This window comes from Bos indicus x Bos taurus, chromosome 4 (genome assembly GCF_003369695.1).
Source record: "Bos indicus x Bos taurus breed Angus x Brahman F1 hybrid chromosome 4, Bos_hybrid_MaternalHap_v2.0, whole genome shotgun sequence".
Taxonomy (NCBI): Eukaryota; Metazoa; Chordata; class Mammalia; order Artiodactyla; family Bovidae; genus Bos; species Bos indicus x Bos taurus.
The window spans coordinates 34399262-34422862 of NC_040079.1; the positions used below are offsets into that span (position 1 = coordinate 34399262).

General features: G+C 37.6%; 1 protein-coding gene across 2 annotated transcripts in view; it reads left to right on the top strand.

Moving 5' to 3' along the window:
• TSPAN12 (tetraspanin 12) overlaps nucleotides 1–23601 on the top strand; it is a 66543-nt gene that overhangs the window by 30443 nt on the left and 12499 nt on the right. For both annotated transcript variants that reach the window (XM_027539155.1, XM_027539156.1), the window contains exons 5-7: nucleotides 9213–9287; nucleotides 13632–13739; nucleotides 17792–17935. In XM_027539155.1, the coding sequence (XP_027394956.1) occupies nucleotides 9213–9287; nucleotides 13632–13739; nucleotides 17792–17935 (327 nt within the window). The remainder of the gene's footprint in view (nucleotides 1–9212; nucleotides 9288–13631; nucleotides 13740–17791; nucleotides 17936–23601) is intronic.

Consider the following 23601-nt stretch of genomic DNA (forward strand, 5'->3'; position numbering starts at 1 on the left):
CTGCCAGTGCCAGAGACGCAAGAGACACAGTTTCACTTCCTGGGTGGGGAAGATCCTCTGGAGTAGGAAATGGTATTCTTACTGAGTAGGCTCCAGTATTCTTGACTGGGAAATTCTATGGACACAAGAGCCTGGTGAGCTACAGTCTATGGGGTTGCAAAGAGTCAGACATGACTGAGTGCACACACACACACACATGCACACACTATTTATGGTACATTGGATATAGGATTCTTTGTTTCCTTTAGATAGTATATATCTCAGAGTCCTCTGTCCATAAAACTGGATAGGATGAGGCCAAGTTTTATATTAATAGAGCATATTTCTTATAAAAAGGCTCTTCGTAATGAATGTATCTTTTCCTATATTTCTCAACTGCTTATAAAGTTTAATATCCTCAATAAATATTACCACTCATTAAATTGATTGGCTTTGTTAAGGCAGATTGCTTTCTTGTTTTCATTAGATTGAAAGAAGTTAGAAATGAGAAAATTAAATGAGTCTGTTTTCTCCAAAGTAAAAAGTATTTGAAATATTTTATATAAAAGCTTAAGTAATGCTTATTTCATTTATTAGTGTTTTTATGAAAGTTCAATGAAAGAACTGTTAAGCAGTCATTGGCCATATGGCACTGTATTTCATTATAAAAATTGCAAAATATGAATAAGAACAAAAATTAATTTTACTATTAATTTAAAAAAAGCTGATCTGACTGACTTAATGTAAGTTCAAAACATGAAAAGAGGAGGTGGAATTTTTGATGTAACTTGTCCAGGAACTTGACATAGCAGTTAAGGCAGCATTTGTGCCTTTAACTAGGCATTATTCAGTTCAGTTCAGTCGCTCAGTCGTGTCTGACTCTTTGCGACCCCATGAATTGCAGCACGCCAGGCCTCCCTGTCCATCACCAACTCCAGGAGTTTACTCAAACTCATGTCCATCGAGTCAGTGACGCCATCCAGCCATCTCATCCTCTGTCATCCCCTTCTCCTCATGCCCCTAGTCCCTCCCAGCATCAGGTTCTTTTCCAATGAGTCAACTCTTTACATGAGGTGGCCTAAGTACTGGAGTTTCAGCTTTAGCATCATTCCTTCCAAAGAACACCCAGGACTGATCTCCTTTAGAGTGGACTGGTTGAATCCCCTTGCAGTCCAAGGGACTCTCAAGAGTCTTCTCCAACACCACAGTTCAAAAGCATCAATTCTTTGGCGCTCAGCTTTCTTCATAGTCCAACTCTCACATCCATACATGACTACTGGAAAAACCATAACCTTGACTAGACAGACCTTTGTTGGCAAAGTAATGTCTCTGCTTTTGAATATGCTATCTAGGTTGGTCATAACTTTTCTTCCAAGGAGTAAGCATCTTTTAATTTCATGGCTTCAATCACCATCTGCAGCGATTTTGGAGCCCCCCAAAATAAAGTCTGACACTGTTTCCACTCTATTAGGTGGAGGGAAAAAGGAATATTTTTTCTATCCTTAAAATTTTGATATTATTGGTAGTCTTTTTTTCCCCTACTGGATAAGTTCAAAGATGAGAATATGGTGTTTTAGTTCAAAGACAAGAAAGCGTTTGTAAACACCCATGGGAGCATGTACTTGTATGTATGTGTGTTCAGTAGCTGGGATCTATAGGTGATGGGTTGTAAGGTATTGTTAACATCACCATCAACATGCCTGATATAACATGTACTATTTGCCAACCATTATTGTACATGCTTTATATGTATCAGCTCATTAAATTCTCTCAACTGTACTATAAGGTTCCCATTGTTGTTATTTCCTTTTTGTACATGGGGACACAGAAACACAGAAAAGTTAAGTGATATGCCCAACTATTAAGTGGTCAAGTCAGTATCTGAATTCAGGATGCTTGGCTGCAGTAACTGTGCTGTGAGCATTCTGTTGTCTCTCAGTGAATCTAGTTCCATTCTCTCTTTCAAAGGTACAGCTAATTATATTTTTGCAATACTTATTGAAGAATAACATATAATGTACATACATCCTTGGCATAATAAGCACACATACATTTGTATATATGCATATATGTGTAAGAATACTTGATTTTTACCTACTTCTATATACTTTTAACTTTATATATTTATAGTACTTGATTATATGTACAAACATAAATGTTTCTTGAGCAAATAAACTAAATCCAAGCCTCTCTCTCATGGAACAAAATTGCCCCTAACATAGAGTTCTAAGCTTCAAAATTTTGTGACTAAAGTGAATATAGAAATATATTCACTTTATTTAAAATATATAGAATAGAAAAAATAGAAATAGAAAAAAATATAGAATAGAAAATAATCCAGCTCACACTGATTTAAATAGACTGTATGTGTGGTTTTAATAAGCAGTATCACAGGAGAGATTCAAATTTCCAAATAGGGTCTAGTGAAAGAGACGTCTGGGAGTTTGTAAATCACATTTGTGTGCATATATGCTAAGTCATTTCAGTAGTGTCCGACTCTTTGTGACACTGTGGACCATAGCCTGTCAGGCCCCTCTGTCCATGGAATTTCATAGGCAAGAACACTGGAGTGGGTTGCCGTGCCCTCCTTCAGGGGATCTTCCCAACGCAGGGATGGAACCTGCATCTCTTATGTCTCCTGCATTGGCAGATGGGCTCTTTACCACTAGTACCACCTGGGAAGCCCAAATTACATTTAAATATACACCTTTTGTATTTTGTATAGCATCCCTATTTTCAGTGAGTGAAGGTACATTTAGCATAAAGTGTTTCATCACCTGAGCATAAGTTTCTGTCAATCACCCCCTTTACTCCCAATAAGCATGAAGTATAATTGAGCTACTTAAAATTTTCAGCCTTTTTGAATAACCTTTTCTGTACAAAACATATTAAATCCTCCAGCTACCAGCCTTTTTATCTTGATCTCCAGGTTGTCAGGGGCAGGGCTATTGTTTAATTTTATTTTTACTTTTATCAGAGTGCTTCATACACAAAATGTAAATTTAATTCTAAAATGCTTCTTATGAAAAATAGTAGTCCTCCACCTTTATCATTTTACACTCCAAAGAAAGAAGCAACGACTTTCAGTTTTTGTTTTAGCAGATTCCCTTGAAATTTTCATCCATGTCTTTACATCACATTTTAATGTAACTCTTTTCATTCTTCTAGTTTTAAGGGTCTATCCATTGACATCTATGGAATAGGAGGAACTGGTATCCTTTCCTGCCCTCAGCAAACCCCTTCCCCCACCGTGGATACTTCCTGTCTCCCCTCAACACAGATATATAATTTTGGTTAGAACAGTGTTTACATGATCATGACTATGTAAATGTTATTCACAGTTGGGCAAGGTAAATTATTGGGTTTACCTTTTCTTTCTGGAATAATACTTTGGATTTTGGGGGGGGATTAATAACTCTCCTTGTTTTTCATGTATTAATATTTCTAACTCTAAACTTCTTCTGGTGTATGTTTTCTCCTTGTATATTCAAATATTTGGGGTAGTCTATCGATGATTATTTTTAAAGAAATCTCAGTGTGTCTTAGACCCAGTCTAGACTGTTGGAGCTATTGCCGTCATGGGATATCCCTTGACCACCATTCTGAGATTTCCTTTGCCTCGCTTTTGTTTTAGATCCCTTGTTTCCTGGAATCCAGGTCATTGTCCCGCTCTGTTTAGTCTCTCATTTTAGGGAGCATACCTTCCAGTAGTTTCCTGAAAAAACATACATAGGAAATACAGTTTTTAAAAAACTGCCTGCCTAAAAAATGGCTTTATATACCCTTACATGTTCTTTTAAAAAAAAAAAAAAATTTTTTTTTTGTTGGAGTACAGTTGATTTACAATGTTGTGTTAGTTTCAGATGCACAACAAAGTGTGATTCAGTTATACGTATACATATATTCATTCTTTTTTAGATTCTTTTCTCATGTTGGTTATCACAGAATATTGAGTAGAGTTCCCTGTGTAGTAGGTCCTTGTTGGTTATCTGTTGTATATAGTAGTATGTGTGTATTAATCCCAAGCTCCTGATTTATCCTTCCTCCCCACGTTTTCCCTTTGGTAACTGTAAGTTTGTTTTCGATACCTGTAAGTCTGTTTTTGTTTAGTAAATAAGTTCATTTATGTCATTTTTAAAAAAAATTAGACTCCGCATATGAGTGATAAGATATATGTCTTTCTCTGTCCGACTTACTTCACTTAGTACAATAATCTCCATGTCCGTCCATGTTGCTACCCTTATATGTTAATTCTGATGGCTGTAGAATTAAAGGTTGGAAATAATTTTTCCCTCTGAATTTTGAAGACATTCTTCTGCTGCCTCGGGCTTCCAATATTTTACTGAGAAGTCCAGTGCTATTTTGGTTTTGAACCTTTGTGGGAAAAGTATTTAAATATGAACTATTCTGTTTCTAGTATTCTCCTTTATCCTCGGCTATACCTAGTGTCCCCAATTTTGAGACTCTGTTTTACTGTTTCCACAGAATAACACCCCATCTTTTAACTTCTGTACTGGTAGGGGTGGGTAGTCACTCAGCTACATAGTAGAGAAGGGGACCAGAGGGCTCTAATTTCTTCCTAAACAAGTTTTCAACACATCATCCTCTTTTTAGCTCTACCTTCGTCCACTTCCACAAGTGGATGCCCATACCAGGGCTGCCAGCACATGAGCATCTGCGGGGCTCTGTATATGAATCAGGTTATTCCCAGCTTTCTCCACTGACAATTAAGCGTTCAGCTTTGGGGGACTGCTGAGAAACTTGCTATTCATCTATTTGCTTTGTACCTTCCAAAATATGCTTGCTATTGTCTTCTTTTCCTTTATCTCTGGGTTTAAGTCTTTTAAAAATATCCCTTTACTGTTGTTGAAGTGAAGTTTCAAGAGGGAAAAGGCAAAAAGGCGTGTATTTAACCTACTTTCTTTAGGGGGAAATTCTGGAGAGTGGGGGAAGTGTCAGGGGACCAGCTTATTTTTATAAATCAATATTTGTTTAAGAAAAGACCTCCTTGAGATTTTACTCTCTTGTCTGTACACATGTAATAAGATGAAATAATCTTTAATAAGGGAAATGAATCCCCTTTATTTCTCTTGGAGGATGTGTTTATTTACAAGTCATGAAGGGTTAAATAGGAAGGCAGGATTCCATGTCTTTACCTTCCTCCTCAAATACTTCCAGGGGACAAAGGGACTAGTAAACTGTGCCATTCTTGCCCTTCTGTGGCCAACCTTTGTTTAAAATAACAGAAGAATTGATTTCAGTATTTTGAAAAAAGAAGTCGAGTTCCCCACCCTCCACACCCTTCCTTCTTTAGTTTCCTAATAAAGATGTTTTGAAAAATACCAGCTATATTCTCAGTGGACAGGGATTTTTGCTAAAGATTTCACCAAATAACTTGGGGGATTAGCTGTTCTCTAGTGGAAGTGGCTGGTTGTCTTTAGGATGAAACAAGCAGTTTTACTTGCTGTCATCCTCCAATCATAGTTACATCTATTAAAGAAATATTCATGGAGTATGTGTTCTGTGCCAAGCAGTGTGTTAAGTATTTAAAATATAATGGTACTTCTTGTACTCCTGGAGTTTATTTTCTAATAGATACCAGGATATGGTTAATAATAGCTACCCTTTAGGTAATGATTCCTATGGGGCAGTTCTTTACCTGGCCAAATCCTTAGTGAAGCACTGCAAGGTAATTTTAATATTCTCATTTTCCAGATGAGGAAATTGAGGCTTAGTGGTTTGCCCAAGGTCAACCAACTGGTATGTAAAGGAGCCAGAATCTGAAGCCAGTCTATTTTATCTCGAAGCTCACGTTCTTACATTTGTAGAGTTGAAAAAAGTCAACAAAGCAATTTCATCTACAGTGTTTTACCTAATCTTCTATTATCTAACTCAGTTGAGGACGCTTATTTTTTAACTGAAAGGTAGTTAGTCTCAGCTTTAGAGATTTAGTGAAAAAAATCATTAATTAATTGCATAATTTTGAAGGTGTATCTTATTATTAGCTTGCTTTACTTGATGCAGTTTTTTCATGAATATGTGTTTAGGGATAAAACTTATTCATAGAACACAAATTTAGCTTGCAGTAGAACTTAGCTCTTTTAAGAAAGTCATATCAAATCATTTTTAAAGCAAATAAAATAGTTTGTTAATGCAAATAATTGTATTCTAAGTCCCTTGTATAAATACACTTCTTCAGACTTTATTTATTTAAAATATCCAGTTGATAGAAGCTCAGGAAAGATGAGGAGAGTCTGCATATGGTTCCTTTTTCTTTAACTATGTAAATTGTCTTAAATGTTTAAAGGTGTACTGAACTATCATAGGATAATCCTCCAAAAAGACAAGTAGTAAAACAGAGAGGCAATATTTAGAATAGAAATGTGTAAGCAGAAGTCAAGGGGAGTCAAATGTTAACAAGAAACTCAGAGCTTAAATTAGCCAGAGAAATTCAAGGAAATCTGAAATTGTTTTTTTTTTTTTCTCAGTTAGTAAGCTGATCATTATTCCCACTGACATTTATTAAATACCTGCTGTGTGACAGGTGCTCCTTAGGCACTGAGGATAAAATAATGTTTATGAACAAGATCCCTGCCAGCCAGAACCCATGGTCTGGCAGGTTAGTGAGCACAGTGACTTGTGGGTGAGGCAGCCAACTGGTTTAAAAGCTGAAGCCGCTGAGAGCTGATGTACAGGAGCTCTGCTACACAAAGGGGAGGAGAAACATAAAATGATAAAGAACAAGAGATGAAATACTGGAAAACAATGATGAGAAAGAAACTGCAGCACACTGCAGGGAATTAACGGCAAATCCAGGAGGAAAGGACAAGTCCATATGGGATTGTATTTCAAAAACTACTTCAGAATAGCATTTGTATAATGCTTTACAAACTCAAAAATTTAAAATTTCCCAACCGCTTTCCCATGTGTCAAATCAGATCATGACAGTGAAGAAGACTTTCTTTTTATCTTCATCAGACAGATGAGCAGACTGAACTCAGGGCAGTTGAATGATTTTCCAGAGATCAGAGTGTTTCAGAGCTGAGTTTGAACTGCTATCGGCTGACTCCAAATTCAGAGCTTTTCCCACCCTTCTAGGACAGCATTTGTGGAGGAAGAGGGCAAGAGTTACTCTGCAAATGCGATTGTGCGCTTAGTCGCTTAGTTGTGTCCAGCTCTTTGTGACACCATGGACTGTAGTTCTCCAGGTTCCTCTGTCCATGGGAATTTTCCAGGCAAAAATAATGGAGTGGATTGCCATGCCCTTCCCCAGGGGATCCTCTAGACCCAGGGATTGAACCCAGGTCTCCCACATCACGGGCAGATTCTTTACTGTCTGAGCCACCAAGGAAACAAATGTGATTGGTACAGATCATCTCAGCACAGCATGTGTGTGGGGGAGAGTAAGAGCTGGAGAGACACAGGTTGACATCATTAGGAGAGATCCACTAATGTTCCAATAACGTTGAGGACAACAGACGGTTTTGTAGTGAAATGTGATACGTATGTACACTTCCTACCATAACAAAGCTCAGCAGGAGCTGTTGCTGAATTCTTTGCTGGTTTTGTTCTGTGTAAACTATGGATTAACACCAGGTTTTATAAATGCTGCTCTTAGATCCAGCCCTTAAACTAAAAGTGACTGAGTGATTCTCTGTGCAATGATCAATATGAGGATGGTTTTATCTCATCCTAACCCTAACCGGAAGTCAGTTTTGGACAAAACTTAGGTTGGAGATCTGAGAAAGCAAAAGTATAGCATAGTGTAATTTTTTTTTTTTCTTCTGGAGTCTCACTTTCTCCTAGGGTCTTATTAAAGATAAGAACATTTACCTAGAAAATAGTTATTGAACATTTGTTGTTGTTGTTTTGTAATATAAAGTGAAGATATGATATTGTTCATGTCTAGACACTCCAGTACTCTTGCCTGGAAAATCCCACGGATGGAGGAGCCTGGTGGGCTGCAGTCCATGGGGTCGCTAAGAGTCGGACACGACTGAGCGACTTCACTTTCACTTTCACACATTGGAGAAGGAAATGGCAACCCACTCCAGTGTTCTTGCCTGGAGAATCCCAGGGACAGGGGAGCCTGGTAGGCTGCTGTCTATAGGGTCGCATAGAGTCGGACATGACTGAAGTGACTTAGCAGCAGCAGCAGCAGCAGCAGCAGACATTTCTTAAGTATTAAGGTAAATTTGGAGAAAAACTGACTTGGAGTACTGTGTTCACGAATTTTCTTCTAATTAAGGCTAAAATCTTCAAAGTAAGGCAGTACTTGGAAATGAGATCTGAGTAGATTGAAACTGACCAGACATACTACATAGGCTGAAAATAAAAGGACTTATAAAATGGAATCTCTTTAAGAAAATATTACTTTATCTTTTGTATAGCAATGGTCCCCAACCTTTTTGGCACCAGAGAAGACAAATTTTCCATGACTGGCCTGGCTTCTCTGGTTGCAGAGCACAAACTCTAGGCGCACGAGCTTCTGTGGTTGCCGTACATGGGCTCAGCAGTTGTGGCTTGCTGGCTGTAGGGTATGTGGGCTTCGGTAGTTGCAGCACACAGGCTCAGTAGTTGTGGCTTGCAGGCTTTGGAGCTTGAACTCAGTAGTTGGGGCACATGGGCTTAGGTGCTCCGAGGCATGTGGAATCATCCCAGACCAGGGATTGAACCCATGTCCCCTGCAGTGGCAGGCGGATCCTTATCCACTGCACCACTAGAAAGTCCAGTGGAGTTGTTTTAATTCTGCTGGAATTAGTGAACTTTCAGAAAGCCCATTCTTTCTCACCCTTTTACTATTTACTCTGTAAAGTGACCTGCTTGACTGGAGAAGTGGCAAGGAACAGCACACAGAACACGTGCAGTGGTCTAGGTCTCTAAAATTTATTATGCATGTTCTTGAGCAAGTCATATTGTATACTTTCTCATTAATTTCTTCATTTGTAAAATAAGGTAGTGTTATCTGTTGAGAGAATTAATTATAAAAGCATTTGATAAATGGAGTACTATCCAAACGACCCATTTAGGTAAGTATTGAATGTTGTCTGCCGATGCCTCAAAATTTGCTGAAATTTTCCCCATCTGCTCCCTAGGGAGGGAGCTTCTTGAATATGTGTCTCTGGTTTCTTGTTCTTTGGGTGAATGACACTGAATAATACTTAGCTTGTCTCTGATGACTGTATTTAACTTTGATTCTATCCTAACAGCATTCATTTTCTGTTCTCCTACAGTATTTTGGAAGTTTACTTGTCATTTTCTGTGTAGAACTGGCTTGTGGTGTTTGGACATATGAACAAGAAATAATGGTGAGTTCAAAATGGAATATAACCACACTCTGAAACAGTATTCGTTCAGCCTTTTAAATCAGATACTCTGGATTTGTTAGGTACATGGTTATTAATTTGAATGTTTATGCTTTCTGTCACAATGCATACTCCCAATACTTCTAAAATGTAATGTTTTCTCTCCTGTCTCTACATCACAGTTAGTTCCAAAGTGTAATTTGTAATATTTCATTTCCTCTACTCCAATACATGTCTTTAATTCCACAGATTGCTTAGATATGGATATAATAAACCAAAATAATATATGTTCTTGAACAATTTTATGAAGTTCTGAGTGAATAATAGGAAATGTTCACATGTGCAACAGGTCTTAAGAAATCTTGAAAAGCTACTTGAAAACCTTGTAAAATGCTGACTTCAGCTGTAGGCTGATGTCTAGGAAACACGCCCTTCTGTTTACAGCAAGCTGAAGTGTCTTCTTCCAAATTAAGAAGTGTGCGTTAAGAATGAATGAGAATGAGAGTTTCTTAACCTTAAGGTTTTACCAGCCATGTTTGGTTTACCACTCACACCTTTGCTCCACTGGGCATTATCACTTCTTTAATGTTTGCTCACTCCATTGGTAAAAATTGGTGCATTGATTATCAGTGAGGTTGAGCACCTTTGTATGTCTGTGAAGGCTGCCTACTCTGAGCCTCATAGAAGAATTCTATTTCAGGAAGATGATGCTTTTTTCAACATGTAGTCTTTGGGTTGTGTATAGCAGGAGTCCATCAGAGTGATTCTTTAAAATGCACAGTATAAGTCTGTAGGCCAGACCTGCTAAATTGGAATAGAGGGAAAGGCGGGGACTGGGTATTTGTATTTGTGGCAAGTTCTCCAGATGAGTCTTCAACATTTAAAAACTTAAGAGTGCTCTTTTTTGTTTGTTTGTTTGATTTTTTACTATGTATTTATTTGTCTGCATGGCATATGAGATCTTAGTTCCTTGACCAGGGATCAAACCCTTGCCCACTGCAGTGGAAGCGTGGAGTCTTAACCTCCAGATCACCAGGGAAGCCCCTAAGAGCTCTTGAGAAGAGAAAATTCTTTTACGTTTCTGAGAGGCATTTTGGGAGCTGTGTAAGAAAATTGAAGACATTTCTGGTACTGATGCAGTTTTTAAAGGTTCTATGTTGAATCTGCAACTGTACTGTGACTCTGTTTTAATACTAAGTGATAATTACAGCCTAGTGGCTACTCTACATAATTCAGCTTACACGTAGGCTGCCCTTTGGCACTGCCACACCTCTGAACCCCTCTGAAAATACTCACGCTTTCAATATGTGACAACTCTTAGGAAGAAGAGGGAATTTATCGTTATTTTCTTCTCTGTTAAAAATTGAAAAGTCAGGGCAGGTTCTAGCTAGTTTAATATAAAGTTAAACACTATCTTCAAAACAAAATGTCCCATTAAAATAGAAAGGCTCTTGCTGTCTTTGAAAATCATATTTTCACACTATCCCTAGAAACTTGGTTTGTTAAGGAAGTGAAGTGGTAATTGGGTCCAGGGACTCAGTTTTGGTGTCATTAATTGTTTCTGATTTCAAAAAACACATGGATCTCCTTAACATTTAAGAATAGATAGTAAATTATATAATTCTCATAAATTATACAGTAATTATACAGTATATTGGTGCTGGGAAAGATTGAAGGCAGGAGGAGAAGGGGAGGACAGAGGATGAGATGGTTGGATGGCATCACCAACTCGACAGACATGAGTTTGAGCAAGCTCCAGAAGTTGGTGATGGACAGGGAAGCCTGGTGTGCTGCTGTCCATGGGGTTGCAGAGTCGGACACGACTGAGTGACTGAACTTAACTATATAATTCTTGATGGCCTCATTTCAACATTTTTGTTCTTTTTTGGTAATTAAAAGGTTTTCAAAGTGAGTTTACTTTCTAGTGGATTTTAAAAATGGTTTATATAGTGTGTATGTCACATTAATATTTGATTAATTTCCTAAGTTACAATGAGTTTGAAATGAATTAATTTAAGTATTTGAAAGGAAATCTTTGGACTCTAATGTAATTCTAAGGAACTTGAGGAGACAGAAAGGAATGTATGTATTTTAGGTACTTTCTTCTATTCTATGAAGGGGTCATTGGCAAATATTTTCTTAGTATCACAGTGGTGCTGCATGGGTGTACACTGCTGTGCCAGCTGAAGCATACATCACTGTTTTGCTTGTGTAAATCTCCTCCCCCCTCCATTAAGTCACCAGGATAAAATAAGGGCTGTTTAAAAGAGAAATGTGGAAAGTAGTCCTTTAGGAAAAAAGTTTGTCAGAATTTTTTTTATTGCTTTTGCACTAATAGCAGTGTGAATGAAAAGTGCCATTAAGGTTTATTAGCTGCCAAATTTTGCAGAACCCAGCCTTTACATAGAATGGGCTTTGTGCTCTTAGCTGTTCCACGCAAGAAGCCAATATACGTGTGTGTTTTCCTTCATGGCCAGATCACTGCATTTTGTGCCAGAACCTCAATGACCTCCTCTGTTTCTTGCTATATTTAGTCTCAGATGGATTGTGGTCACAAGAGGGAAACAACTTATATTTATTTTGGAAAATAAATTAAAAATAAGACTGTTCTAATAACCAGATCTAATAACCAAAAAGATCCTGATCCTGGGAAAGACTGAGGGCGAGAGGAGAAGGGGGGCAATAGAGGATGAGATGGTCGGATGGCAGTGAACATGGCAATGAACATGGCAATCGACACAATGAACATGACTTTGAGCAAACTCTGGGAGGCAATGAAGGACAGGGAAGCCTGGCGTGCTGCAGTCCATGGGGCTGCAAAGAGTCAGACACAACTTAGTGACTGAACAATAGCAATAACCGAATCAAGATATTTGGGGTCAGACAGCCTATTTCCCCATTATTTCTGTTTTTTATACATATTCACTTCCCATTCATCATTCCTTCTCTAGATAAAATCTGTCAATAATACTAACTGCTTCCAATCATACATTTCTAGAGAATGTATTTCACTTCCATTTATTTTATGTTCAAAGGATATGAAATAATAAGAATTTATAGGAAGTAGCTTGAACTTTGGTTAGTTCTCTGAACTTTGTTCAAACCATATGAACACAAAGAATACCCAATCAACTCATTATTTAGGGAACAAAGTTGTGTGCCTAGATGTTGGGGTGTTTTCTTTTGTATTGTGCATTTCCAAGTAATAAAAATGAAAATTAACAAAGGAACAAAATGAAGATTTTTTGTGGCCAGGAATTTTTAAACTACTGTTGATATTACTATTGTTAAAAATAAGATTTCAAAAAGATATGAATCTTGAATTAGTGTCAAATTTGCTCAACTAAGCCCAGTTCATATTGCCCTATAGATCAGATGTGGACGTCTGTCTAGTCTCCTAAGAGTTACTTTAATACCACAGGTGTGGAGAGACTACGATTTGTGTGACCCCATTTCTCCTGTGACACTGTAGATAAATCTATACAAACCCTTCCAAAAAGGTTGAAGAGGAGGAAATACCTTTCAACTCATTCTATGTAGCCAGCATTATCATGATGACGAAAACTAGACAAAGAGATTAAAAGAAAACTATAGATTAATGTCTCTCATGACAGATATAAAAATTCAAAACAATGTTTTAATAAATCAAATTCCAGCTATAAGAAAATCACAGCATGATATGCTGAAACTAAATTTCTTGCCAGCTGTTGTATTGTGTACCTGAAGCTCTGTTGTGATTAAACTCTGTTAATTGCCTCTAAAATCCAATTCTTGAAAATGTATTTACAAGGTTATTCTGGAATGAGGCTTGACTTGAGCTAAACTCTTTCTGTTCTTAATTCTTCTCTGTTTATTTTAGTATCATAATCTGCAGTCACTTCAAAGAACAATTTCATAGCATTATATACTCAAATCAAAGGGCATTTTTCAGCAGGGATCGTTTGTTATTAGGAGCTCTTCAGGTGTATCTATAGAACACATTGCAGGCAGATTCTTTACTGTTTGTGCCACCAGGGAAGCCCATAGATCACATAGCTTATTTGTTTGTGATTTCCTTAAACTTGATATTGGCATTAAGTGATTTCACATTATTTTGCTTAGTATGAAGTAACTCCTCATTTAGCACATGTAGAGATTATTCACTAAGTTTTTAATAACCCTGAGTTAATTTAAACCACAAACAAATATAAATTTAAGATAGTATCTGTCAACTGCAGTATATTCCAAGTAAGTATATGTGGATGAGTCTATGAGTGATTGTGTTTGTGAATATGTAAACATATATGTGTCTGAATGTGGCTGTTTGAATGTTAGAGTTGTTGATATTTTGTTTCTTTTAATTTCTAGGTTCCAGTTCAGTGGTCAGACATGGTCACTTTGAAAGCCAGAATGACAAATTATGGCTTACCGAGATACCGGTGGCTTACTCATGCTTGGAATTTTTTTCAGAGAGAGGTAAGTGCTACATTTTCTAAGGTAGAGGTTATGGAATAAATGGCACATGTTCATGAGTATGCAGAGCTTTGGCTTTGGTCATTTTCTCTGTGCTGAGCAGTTAAGCCCATGATTTAGTTACCACTGGTGTAGTTCTTTATCAAGAAGTACTTGAAGTAGCTCTATGCCCTGCTTTTCTTCCCATATACATCATTTCCCCTTCATTTCACATGGTTCACATATATTGTAGAGTTTTTTAAAGCTCTTTTGCTAAACCACTGTAAATTTTCCCTTTTTAATGAGAATTCCTTGATAACTACCCAAGCTGTATTTGAATGGATCATTTTTCATGATTTTTAGAGCTCTCCTATAATTTAAACACCATTAAGAAATTTAAAATAATGGGTCTCATTGGGGAATTAGGACTCAGTATATCATTAAAAGCATAGCTTTTTAGAAAGAAAGACCTTCCTTCAAATTCTAGCTCTGCTGCTTACTATTACATGAGCTTCTGTAATTTGCTTAACTTCTTTAAGCCTCAGTCTCCTCATCTGCAAAATGGGGATAATAAAAGCACCTGTCTCTTCTGGGTGTTGAGAAAATTAAATGGGATCCTGAGTTTGATCTCATTTAGCTTATGATTGTTAATAATAACATTACAAAGTTAGGTGCTTTTAGGTTTTTGTACTTACTTTGCATATAGCACCTCATCCCATTATCTTCTCAAAGAGGGACTATATTTAGTTGCTTAAAATCTGGTTACTTTAACCATTGATTCAAGCTAAGTTCTTCTCCCAAGCAGTTTCCTCGTGATTGGAGTGAGATTCTCAGGTGACCAAGTATATCTCTTTCTGTTCATGTCATTTAACCCTGGGCTCCGAGTGTTTGAGGATCAGTGTCTTGCACAATAGGTGTCCTGCTCTCTGCTCAGTCACTCTGTCTTGGATATGGGCAGAGGTTCAAGTCCAGGGTAAACTCCAAATCTGGCTCTTTGTGTTACAGTTGTTGAGATGGTGAAAATTATCATTGCAGCACAGATTTCCTGTTTATTTAAATGCTTCCTGACTTTGTTTGTTTATTTTTCCTCTGTATTAAAAGCAATGTGAAGGGAAAATAAATGAAGCATGTGGGGAATTTATAGTAAGCTCTGTTCAGCTACTGCCCTGAATGGGAGCTTCCCAGAGCTCTTTATTTTCTGAGATTTGTGTTGTAGACCATGATATTCCAAGTCAAAAAATAAAGTGAGGTTTTGTTTTTTTTTTCCCCCTAATGGTACAAAGAGGGATCCAACTTAGGTAGACTGTATAGCACTGCAAACAATAGCACTCCTGTGTTTGGATTTGTTGTATATTAAGTTCTCTCCTCCATCTCGTAGGCCTATTTCACCCAAAAGGAGGTGGGGAAGACCTCTGGGCCTCCTGGAAGAGTTTTTCAAAGGCCCTTGTATTAATTCGCTAGAGCTGCATCCATGACAAAGTACCACAGACTGGGTGGCTTAAACATCAGAAATTTATTGTCTCACAATTCTGGAGGCTGGAAGTCTGAGATCAAGGCATCAGCAGGATTGCTTTTTTTTTTTGAGACCTCTGTCCTGGGCTTGTAGATGGCCAAAGTCATCTCCTTGTGTCTTCTTTTGTGTCATCTTCCCTCTGTGTTTAAATTTCCCCTTCTTATAAAGACATCAGTCCTATGGGATTCCCTGGAGGAGGAAATTTCAACCCACTCCAGTATTCTTGCCTGAAGAATCCCATGGACAGAGGAGCCTGGTGGGCTACAGTCCATGGAGTTACAAAGAGTCAGACACATCTGAGTTACTAAACAGCAGCATATGGGACTAGGTCCCACCCTTGTGACCTTAGATTAATTAAATTACTTCTGTAAGGATATTTCTTCCCAAATATGGTCACATTCTGGAGGTTAGAACCTCACCCCATGAATTTTGCTGGTAGGGTCGGGAGGACACAGTTCAGCTGATAACACTCTTCTCCCAAAATAAATTGTAGAGCTGAGAGCAACCTTGTCAGGCAGCAGTTTTCCTGACTTTTCATTCAGTGTGGTTTAGGCATGCATCTCACTTTAGTGGAAACTCACTTGAGACCTAGTGATGTTTATTCAATATTTTTAAAAAAACTGATGCTAAAAATGTATATTTTTTTTTTAACATAGAGGTGGGAGTACAGGCTTGGGAATGAATAGGCTCCATCACTCACTGATTGGTGATCTTGGTAACTTACTTGACCTGTTCATCTGGTTCTGCTTATGTGAAATGGTGGTGGGATTTTCCAGTTGACAACATGTTAGAGGAGTGATTCCATCTCACAATGTGACTCTACAGGAGGCAGGAATAGTCTAAGGAGATGTAGTCCATAGTCATGTATGGTTTAAGAATGGGTTTGTGTCATAAGGGAGTTCTCAGGAAGAATTTCAGTATCAATTCAGTATCTTCTATTGATGAAGAAAAGCAATTATGTAAAAAGAAACAATATCTCAGTGACTTGTTAAAATAAAAAAGTGTTTGGTCCAAAACATGAAATGCTTAAATTATTTGGAAAAGTCATTTCTGTGCAGCCCCTCACTTCATGACAAGGCCAGATAAATGGACTGTTCCATTGTGGATGGAGTCAGAGTGTTCCCAGAACTGTCCTCCTGTCATCACACAGAAAAACACACGATGTTAGGAAATGAGAAGTAGGTTTCCTCTGCATGCAGGGATGTAAAAAGACTAACCTGGAAATGTAGTAGTTTATGATTTTGAGAAAGTGGTCATTTCTACTATGTGTGTGTTTTTATGGATACTTAATGACAGGTGAAATATATGGTATTAAATTATGTTTGCCTTAATTTCTGATATTTGTGGCATAATTGTATCTTTTAGACAAAAATATATAAAATGAAAATACTAAAATTATTTCTCAAGTTTCTTGGAAAATTTAATATTACTCATAGCATCAGTGATTCATCATTTATAGTATTCAAGATGATTTTTTTTCTGTTTCAAAATAGATGTTTAAACAACTGAAAACATGTTAAATCATCTCTTGTTTCATTTCACAAAAGAAGTTCAGAATTCTTTAAAGTTTGTTTTAGATAAATTTTGAAATGGTGGGTTGTGATATTTTATGATGCAGAGTTAATCCTGAACACAGATTGATCAGTTGGTCCACATGATTTTCAAAGCCAGCTGCTCTTGGCAGAATTCTTCTCAGTGACTGCTCATGTATAGTCCTTCTTTCTGACTGTATGGAAGAGTAATCCTCCTCTACCCAAGGGCAGAAAGTTTTCATAGTTAATTACTCTGAATCTAATCTAAATTAAGCAGTCCTTAAGCAGTGTTTCTAAACCTTGGCCAGAGAAAGTTTTTGTTAATACTTGGTGAAATGAGACTTTAAAAAAAAGACAATTTAGTTTGTCTTAAACCCAACTTTATTCAAGCTAAAAGCACATCATTTTTTCTGAGATTATGGTGATAGGATATGACAGCTTTTTTCAAGATTCTCACTCAGTTGAATAAAATTTTGTCGGCCAAACCTATGTTTATATCTCAGAAACTTTTGGAAATTTAGTGGTTAATGAACTCAAGTTGGGTAATATTTGTGATGTGGGCTGTTGGCCAAAAATCTTTCTACAGAGATTGCAGAAACATTTAGTATAATATTTGAATTTGTGAAGCAGTTAAGTCGGTAACTAGGCAATATGCAAACAGATTGATCAACTATTCCCTAGTAGCTAGAGGCTTAATGTTAAATGCATGATTTCAGCTATTTGTTTTGTTAGTATGCATATTAATACTATCGCTCTATGATCACTTGTAGAGGAGCTTACACTTGGGGAATGAGTCCCAGTCATGCCTGATCTGTCTTCGTGCATTATGGGCGTTATTGTTCAGAATTGTTCCATTATGAAGTCCTCTTCTACATTTCTGTTGTCAGTATAGAATGTGCACATATCATTAGGTGATGACAGAAGTGACTTCAGCTCTGGGTGCAAAAATTTAAGAAATCTAACGTTTAATCTCCCAAAAGTTAAGAAAATATTTTTGTTGTTTCTGAGCCTGACCGGTCATTCTTTTGCAGTTCAAGTGCTGTGGCGTTGTCTATTTCACCGACTGGCTGGAAATGACAGAGATGGACTGGCCCCCGGATTCCTGCTGTGTTAGGGAATTCCCAGGATGTTCCAAACAGGCCCACCAGGAAGATCTCAGTGACCTCTACCAAGAGGTAGGGCCCTGTGTCATTCACTTATCATGGAAGTAAAGAACCAACAACGGGCCAGTGCAATTTTCCTCCTCTATCTAAATATGAAGAACTTGAAATATTTTTTCCTCTGAAATGTGAAGAAAGGGAACCAAGCTAAAAATAAATATAAAAGTCTGAATACTGATCACATTTTAACAGAGAAAATTGGGAAAGATTAGGTTTTAGAATTAATTGGAGTTTGAACTGTGTTATCTAGAACCAAGCTCCATTGCCGTCTCCTAAGGGTGCTTTTAAAATAGACATGCAGAGTGTGTGACTAACTCTGGATTTTCAGGAAGACAAGGTTTGGAGTTCCTGAGCAGAATAGGTATTTTAGGGCTTCCGATATACTAAAACATGGGAGTGGGGGAGAGGAAGAAAACAAACAAAACAAAACAAAATGACAAAACACACACACACACATACACACAAAATTGTGTGTTTCTCTCCACTCCCCAGAGAAAATGCTATCCTCAAGTCTTCAGGTCCCCCTGCTGGTTAATGATCAGTGATGTTAGTTTTAGCTGGTTTAATGACAGATGCTCACTAGGATTCAAATCAGTTATCAAGTGGCCAAGAAACTTTCATAGTTACGTTTTCTGGGAGAATTTATTGGAATCATCAGTTATTCATTTGTTAGCAGAATCGCTCTTATTCCTTCATTTTTAATGGTGACTTTCAAACTTCATTAAGGGAATCCTATTTTCAAGTTAAAATTAGAACTACATCATTCCAGTATAGTTGTGCTGTGCTTAGTATAGCTGTGCTGTGCTTAGTCGCTCAGTCATGTCTGACTCTTCAAGACCCCATGGACTGTAGCCTGCCAGGCTCCTTGTCCATGGGGATTCTCTAGGCAAGAATACTGAAGTGGGCTTTCATGCCCTCCTCCAGGGAATGTTCCCAACCTAGGGATTGGACCCAGGTCTCCCACATTGCAGGTGGATTCTTTACCATCTGAGCCACCTGGGAAGCCCAAGGATACTGCAGTGGGTAGTCTATTCCGTCTCCAGGGGATCTTCCCGACCCAGGGATTGAACCCAGGTCTCCTGCGTTGCAGGTGGATTCTTTACCAACCAATAGCTACATGTTCTTATTTCAATTAAAATTAAACCAAATAAAAATTGCATTTGCTCAGTTGCATTAGCCACATTTTAAGTGCTCCACAGCTACTTGGGGCTAGCAGTTCCTATGTAGGACCACACATATATAAACATCTTTACAGAAGGTTTTATAGTCTTGATCTAGAATGGAGGCTCAAAATGTAAATCAGATGCCGGGAAGCTGCTCCAGCTGATGGGCTGGGATCATTTCCCAGATACCTCACCAGTCAAGCATCTGGGTACCACAAATCATCTTAACATAAAAATAACAATTGACACCATTCATAATATAATATATACACACAACACACATCTGTTTTTCCCTGGAAATACTATTATTGTTCCAAACACCTTTTAGGCCATTTGCTAAAGTCAGTTGTAAAGATACACAAAGAGAAAATCAGTTTTATTAATTTATAGTGTAAATTAACAAATTTGAAAAAGATGCTGGATTACCCATACAAATGCTTCATCTCATACATATCTTAAATATGAGTAACTTTTGGCTGTTAAAAAATTCATATGAGAGGACAAGGCTACGTCACATTTAAGATAGCCAAAATAAAGTTCTTTGGGCTCTGAAGACATGCCACAGAGAGAAGTGCCAAATATTTTTAAGAGATTCAGAATTGTGTTAGTCTTCCTAAGGTAGGAGAGTACCACAGTGTGAGTAGCTTAGACAAAACATATTTATTGACTCACAGTTCTAAAGGCTGTATGTCTGAGATGAAGGTGTCAGCAAGGTCCGTTCTTTCTGATGCCTGTGAGGAAACAGCTGTTCTGTGCCTCTCCCTCAGTTTCTGGTGGTTTGCTGTCCATCACTGGCATTCCTTGGCTTGTAGAAGCATCACCCACGTCTCTGCCTTTATCTTTACATGGCAGTCTCCCTGTTTGCATTTGTCTCCAAGTTTCCCTTTTTCATAAGGACACCAGTCACACTGGACCAGGGACCCATCCTTCCCTGCTATGACCTCATCTTAACTAACTCTATCTGCAGAGACTCTATTCTCAAATAAGATCACATTCTGAGGTTCTGGGGATTAGGGCCTTAACATATGAATTTGGAGGGGCCGAGAATTTTTGAAGCAGCTGAATAACTCAGGTTGTTTATTTTAAAGAATAATCAAAATACTTGTAGTCATGCCACACACTACTGGGAAGTACTGTGTTTAGATGTTATCATTTTAAGCATATTATGCTTAGTAGCATTTTGGCTTTGAATGAAAAGAATATACAAGATATATTGAACGAAGAATTATTTGTTCAGTGTCTCTTGAGTTCCTCAGTGATATCCTACATCTTTTTTGGGGGGTGAAAGCTGAATATTGGTTGGTATCTGTAGTAGGGATGGTCACCTAAGTTCAATAGTTAAAGTCTTGTTGATTTCATAAAACAGGAGGTTGTGCTAAATATTTCTAAGATAATAGTAAATGCAGACATAATTGTGGATATTCAAAGACATTATAACTCACCACTAGGTTTAAAAAAAAAGCAAAACAGATGACTATAGACAGACATTTACTTATTGGAATGTGAGCCCCAGGGAGTGCTGCCTCCTGGGATAAAAAAAAAAATTTTTCAGAATAAAATCCAAAACCAAAATCCATAAAAAGCCCCAGATGATTACAGAATAGATGTGAATGTAGACATATGAGTTGAAACCTATCAGTGTTCCTAGTGTGAACTTAGTCTAATCCATTTGTTAATTCTTAGGAGTAGGAAGTCAATATGGGAAATTATTGGGCTACATATATAATAATTTCTACCTTCTTTGGTGATTAATACTAGTAATATGATTATAACCAATATTGACCCTTGAGAATGACAGAACATGGATGAATTTGCCATATCTTCCCACAAAATCTGAATATGGACAGATTCACTTCAATTTTGTTACTTAGTTGAGAAGCAATTAATTAAATATTTAATGAAAATTTTTGGTTTAAAAAGGCAATTCACTTTTGCTGGTAGTATTTTAATGGTGCTTTACTTCAGGATGTCTATAATTGCTGTTACATGAATTTTAAGATTAAAAAGAGCTACACTATTGTGCATGGGCCAATTGATGATCCATATTATTTTAAAAGTTTTTTTCATATTTTCATCAAAGACTTTCCAAAGCAAGCTGACATTATCAGTTCTGAGATGTTCTCTGGAAGTCTGAGACAGACTTCCAGCAGAGATAGAGGTTCATTATATCAGAGTAATTTGCATTTGCATTTTATAATTAATAACAGATGCTGATATTGATAATGATATAGCACATAATTATATGTATAGCTGACTTACAAAAGTGGATAACTTAGTAGCTTTATGGCACAAATACAATTAAATCCATCATTAAAGATAAGAGTTAATTCCTCTCTGCCCTGGAGAACGTTTCCAAATTGCAGTGTGCCCAGAGATCATCCACCTGAACCATGAGGGGTCTAAAAGGGTAAACAAGTGAGGAACAGCTATTGGTATTCAGGAAATTTATTCTGAAATAGTAAGTACTAAAAAGAGATATTTTGATGTCTCCTAATATTTCAAAGTTCATCATTCTGAACAGGAACTAGACTTATTCATTGTTGCTCCAAGGGCCAGAAGTTACAGGAAGGAAATTTTGAATCAATAGAAGGAAGACCTTGCTCATCAAAATCCGTCCAATTGTGATAAAGGTTCTCTTGTAAAACAGTGAGTGTCTCATCACTAAAAATATTAAAGTCAAGGTCAGATAACTATGTCATTGGTGGGTAGAATGGATTTTTAAATTAAGAGTGAATCTGGACTAGATGAACTTCAAGGTCCCTTTTATCTTTCATATTCTGTAAGCTTAGAGATAAGAACTGACTTTCTTCCTGCAATCTTTCTTCAGCAGTCTGAAATCAAGGAAATAAATCATTCTGAACCATCTGGTGGCCTGCATGGTCCCTGACCCAATAATATTTTATGACATATTTGAAATCTGTGAAAAATGACAGAGTGGAAATAGAGCAGTAATCACACATTTTAAAAACATTTTTATCAGAGGTATTGTTTGGTTTGGCACACAGCTCCTCAAATATCCGTAATGAGCTATCCACTTGTATAAAAGTATACATTCAAAAATTCACAGATGAAAATATCTCTGAACATCAATTTGGTTCTGTCCCATTCATTCATTCAAAAGTTTTGCTTGCTGGTTTCCAAGTGCTGTTGTGAATGCTGAAGATATAGTGGAGAATGTTGGAGACAAAAAGTTCTCCTGCAGTATAACATATATTCTAGTTAGACATTTAACAAGAAAAAAATAGCAGTAAAAGATCATTTCAAGTGGTGAAAAGCACTTTAAAGACTCTCAACAGGGCCATGTGCTGAAGAATGACTTTCTTGGTGAAAGTGAAGTGAAAGTCACTCAGTCGTGTCCAACTGTTTGTGACCCCATGGACTATAGTGGAATGGGTAGCCTTTCCCTTCTCCAGGGGATCTCCCCAACCCAGGGATTGAACCCAGCTGCCCGCATTTCAGGCAGATTTTTTACAAGCTGAGCCAGAAGGGAAGGCCAAGAATACTGGAGTGGGTAGCCTATCCCTTCTCCAGTGGATCTTCCTGACCCAGGAATTAAACCAGGGTCTCCTGCGTTGCAGGTGGATTCTTTACCAACTGAACTATCAGGGAAGCCCTATGAAGGGATTACTTAAGACAGGCTGTTTAGGAACAGGTTCTCTTAGGAGATGACATTTGAACCTAGCCCAGTTGGTGGCAAGGATTTGGCCTGGCAAAAATCTTTTGAAGAGTATCTTTTCACCCAGAAAACTGCAAGTGTAAAAGCTACCCTTCCTTCAACCTGGAGGTGGCTGGACCACAGATTCCTGACTACTTCCTACCCTCTAATTTGATTTTTAATGTAATCACACTCTCTAAATATTAGGTGTGAGACTTGGCTTCAGTGAAACATCAGAGTTTAAGTTGGTAAAATACAGGACTAAGATGCATCTCTTCCTTCTCTCCCTTGCTGAGTTTTCCATCCTGTCAGCTACTAGAGCTCTAGACTTGACTGGAGAATAAGAAGAGAGAAAGAAGACTAAAGAAGGCTGGTAGAGTTAAAAGTTTGGGTAAAATAGGGACTTCTTACTCCTTGCCCAGGGACCTTACCCCAAGCCCAACTCTTGGATGGGCTTCAAGAGAAAAGTGATACTGTTGTAATTATTTTTGATATTTTGCATGCATTTTTTCAGCGACCCGTATCCATAGCTTTCATCAGCTTTTCTCGGGAAGAGACAATATACCTAAAAGTGTGAAGAAACACAGTTGCAGGGAATAGTTACAGTGCTTGCTATCTCAGACAGAAAATGAAGAAAAAACATCTCCTCAAAAAAAATTGAAAAAGCATTTTTATCCTCTGTGTGCCACCTCAAGAAAAAGAAATGGAGCTAAACATGCTAACAACAGGCCCTACTTCAAAAGGACCAACTCAAATGTACAAGCAAGAGGGAGAGAGAGTCAAGTAAAGTATATGTCTAAAGACACAATCCTTTGTTTTGTAGTTAGGAGAAAGACAACTGTTCAGAGATGGACTGCTTCTTC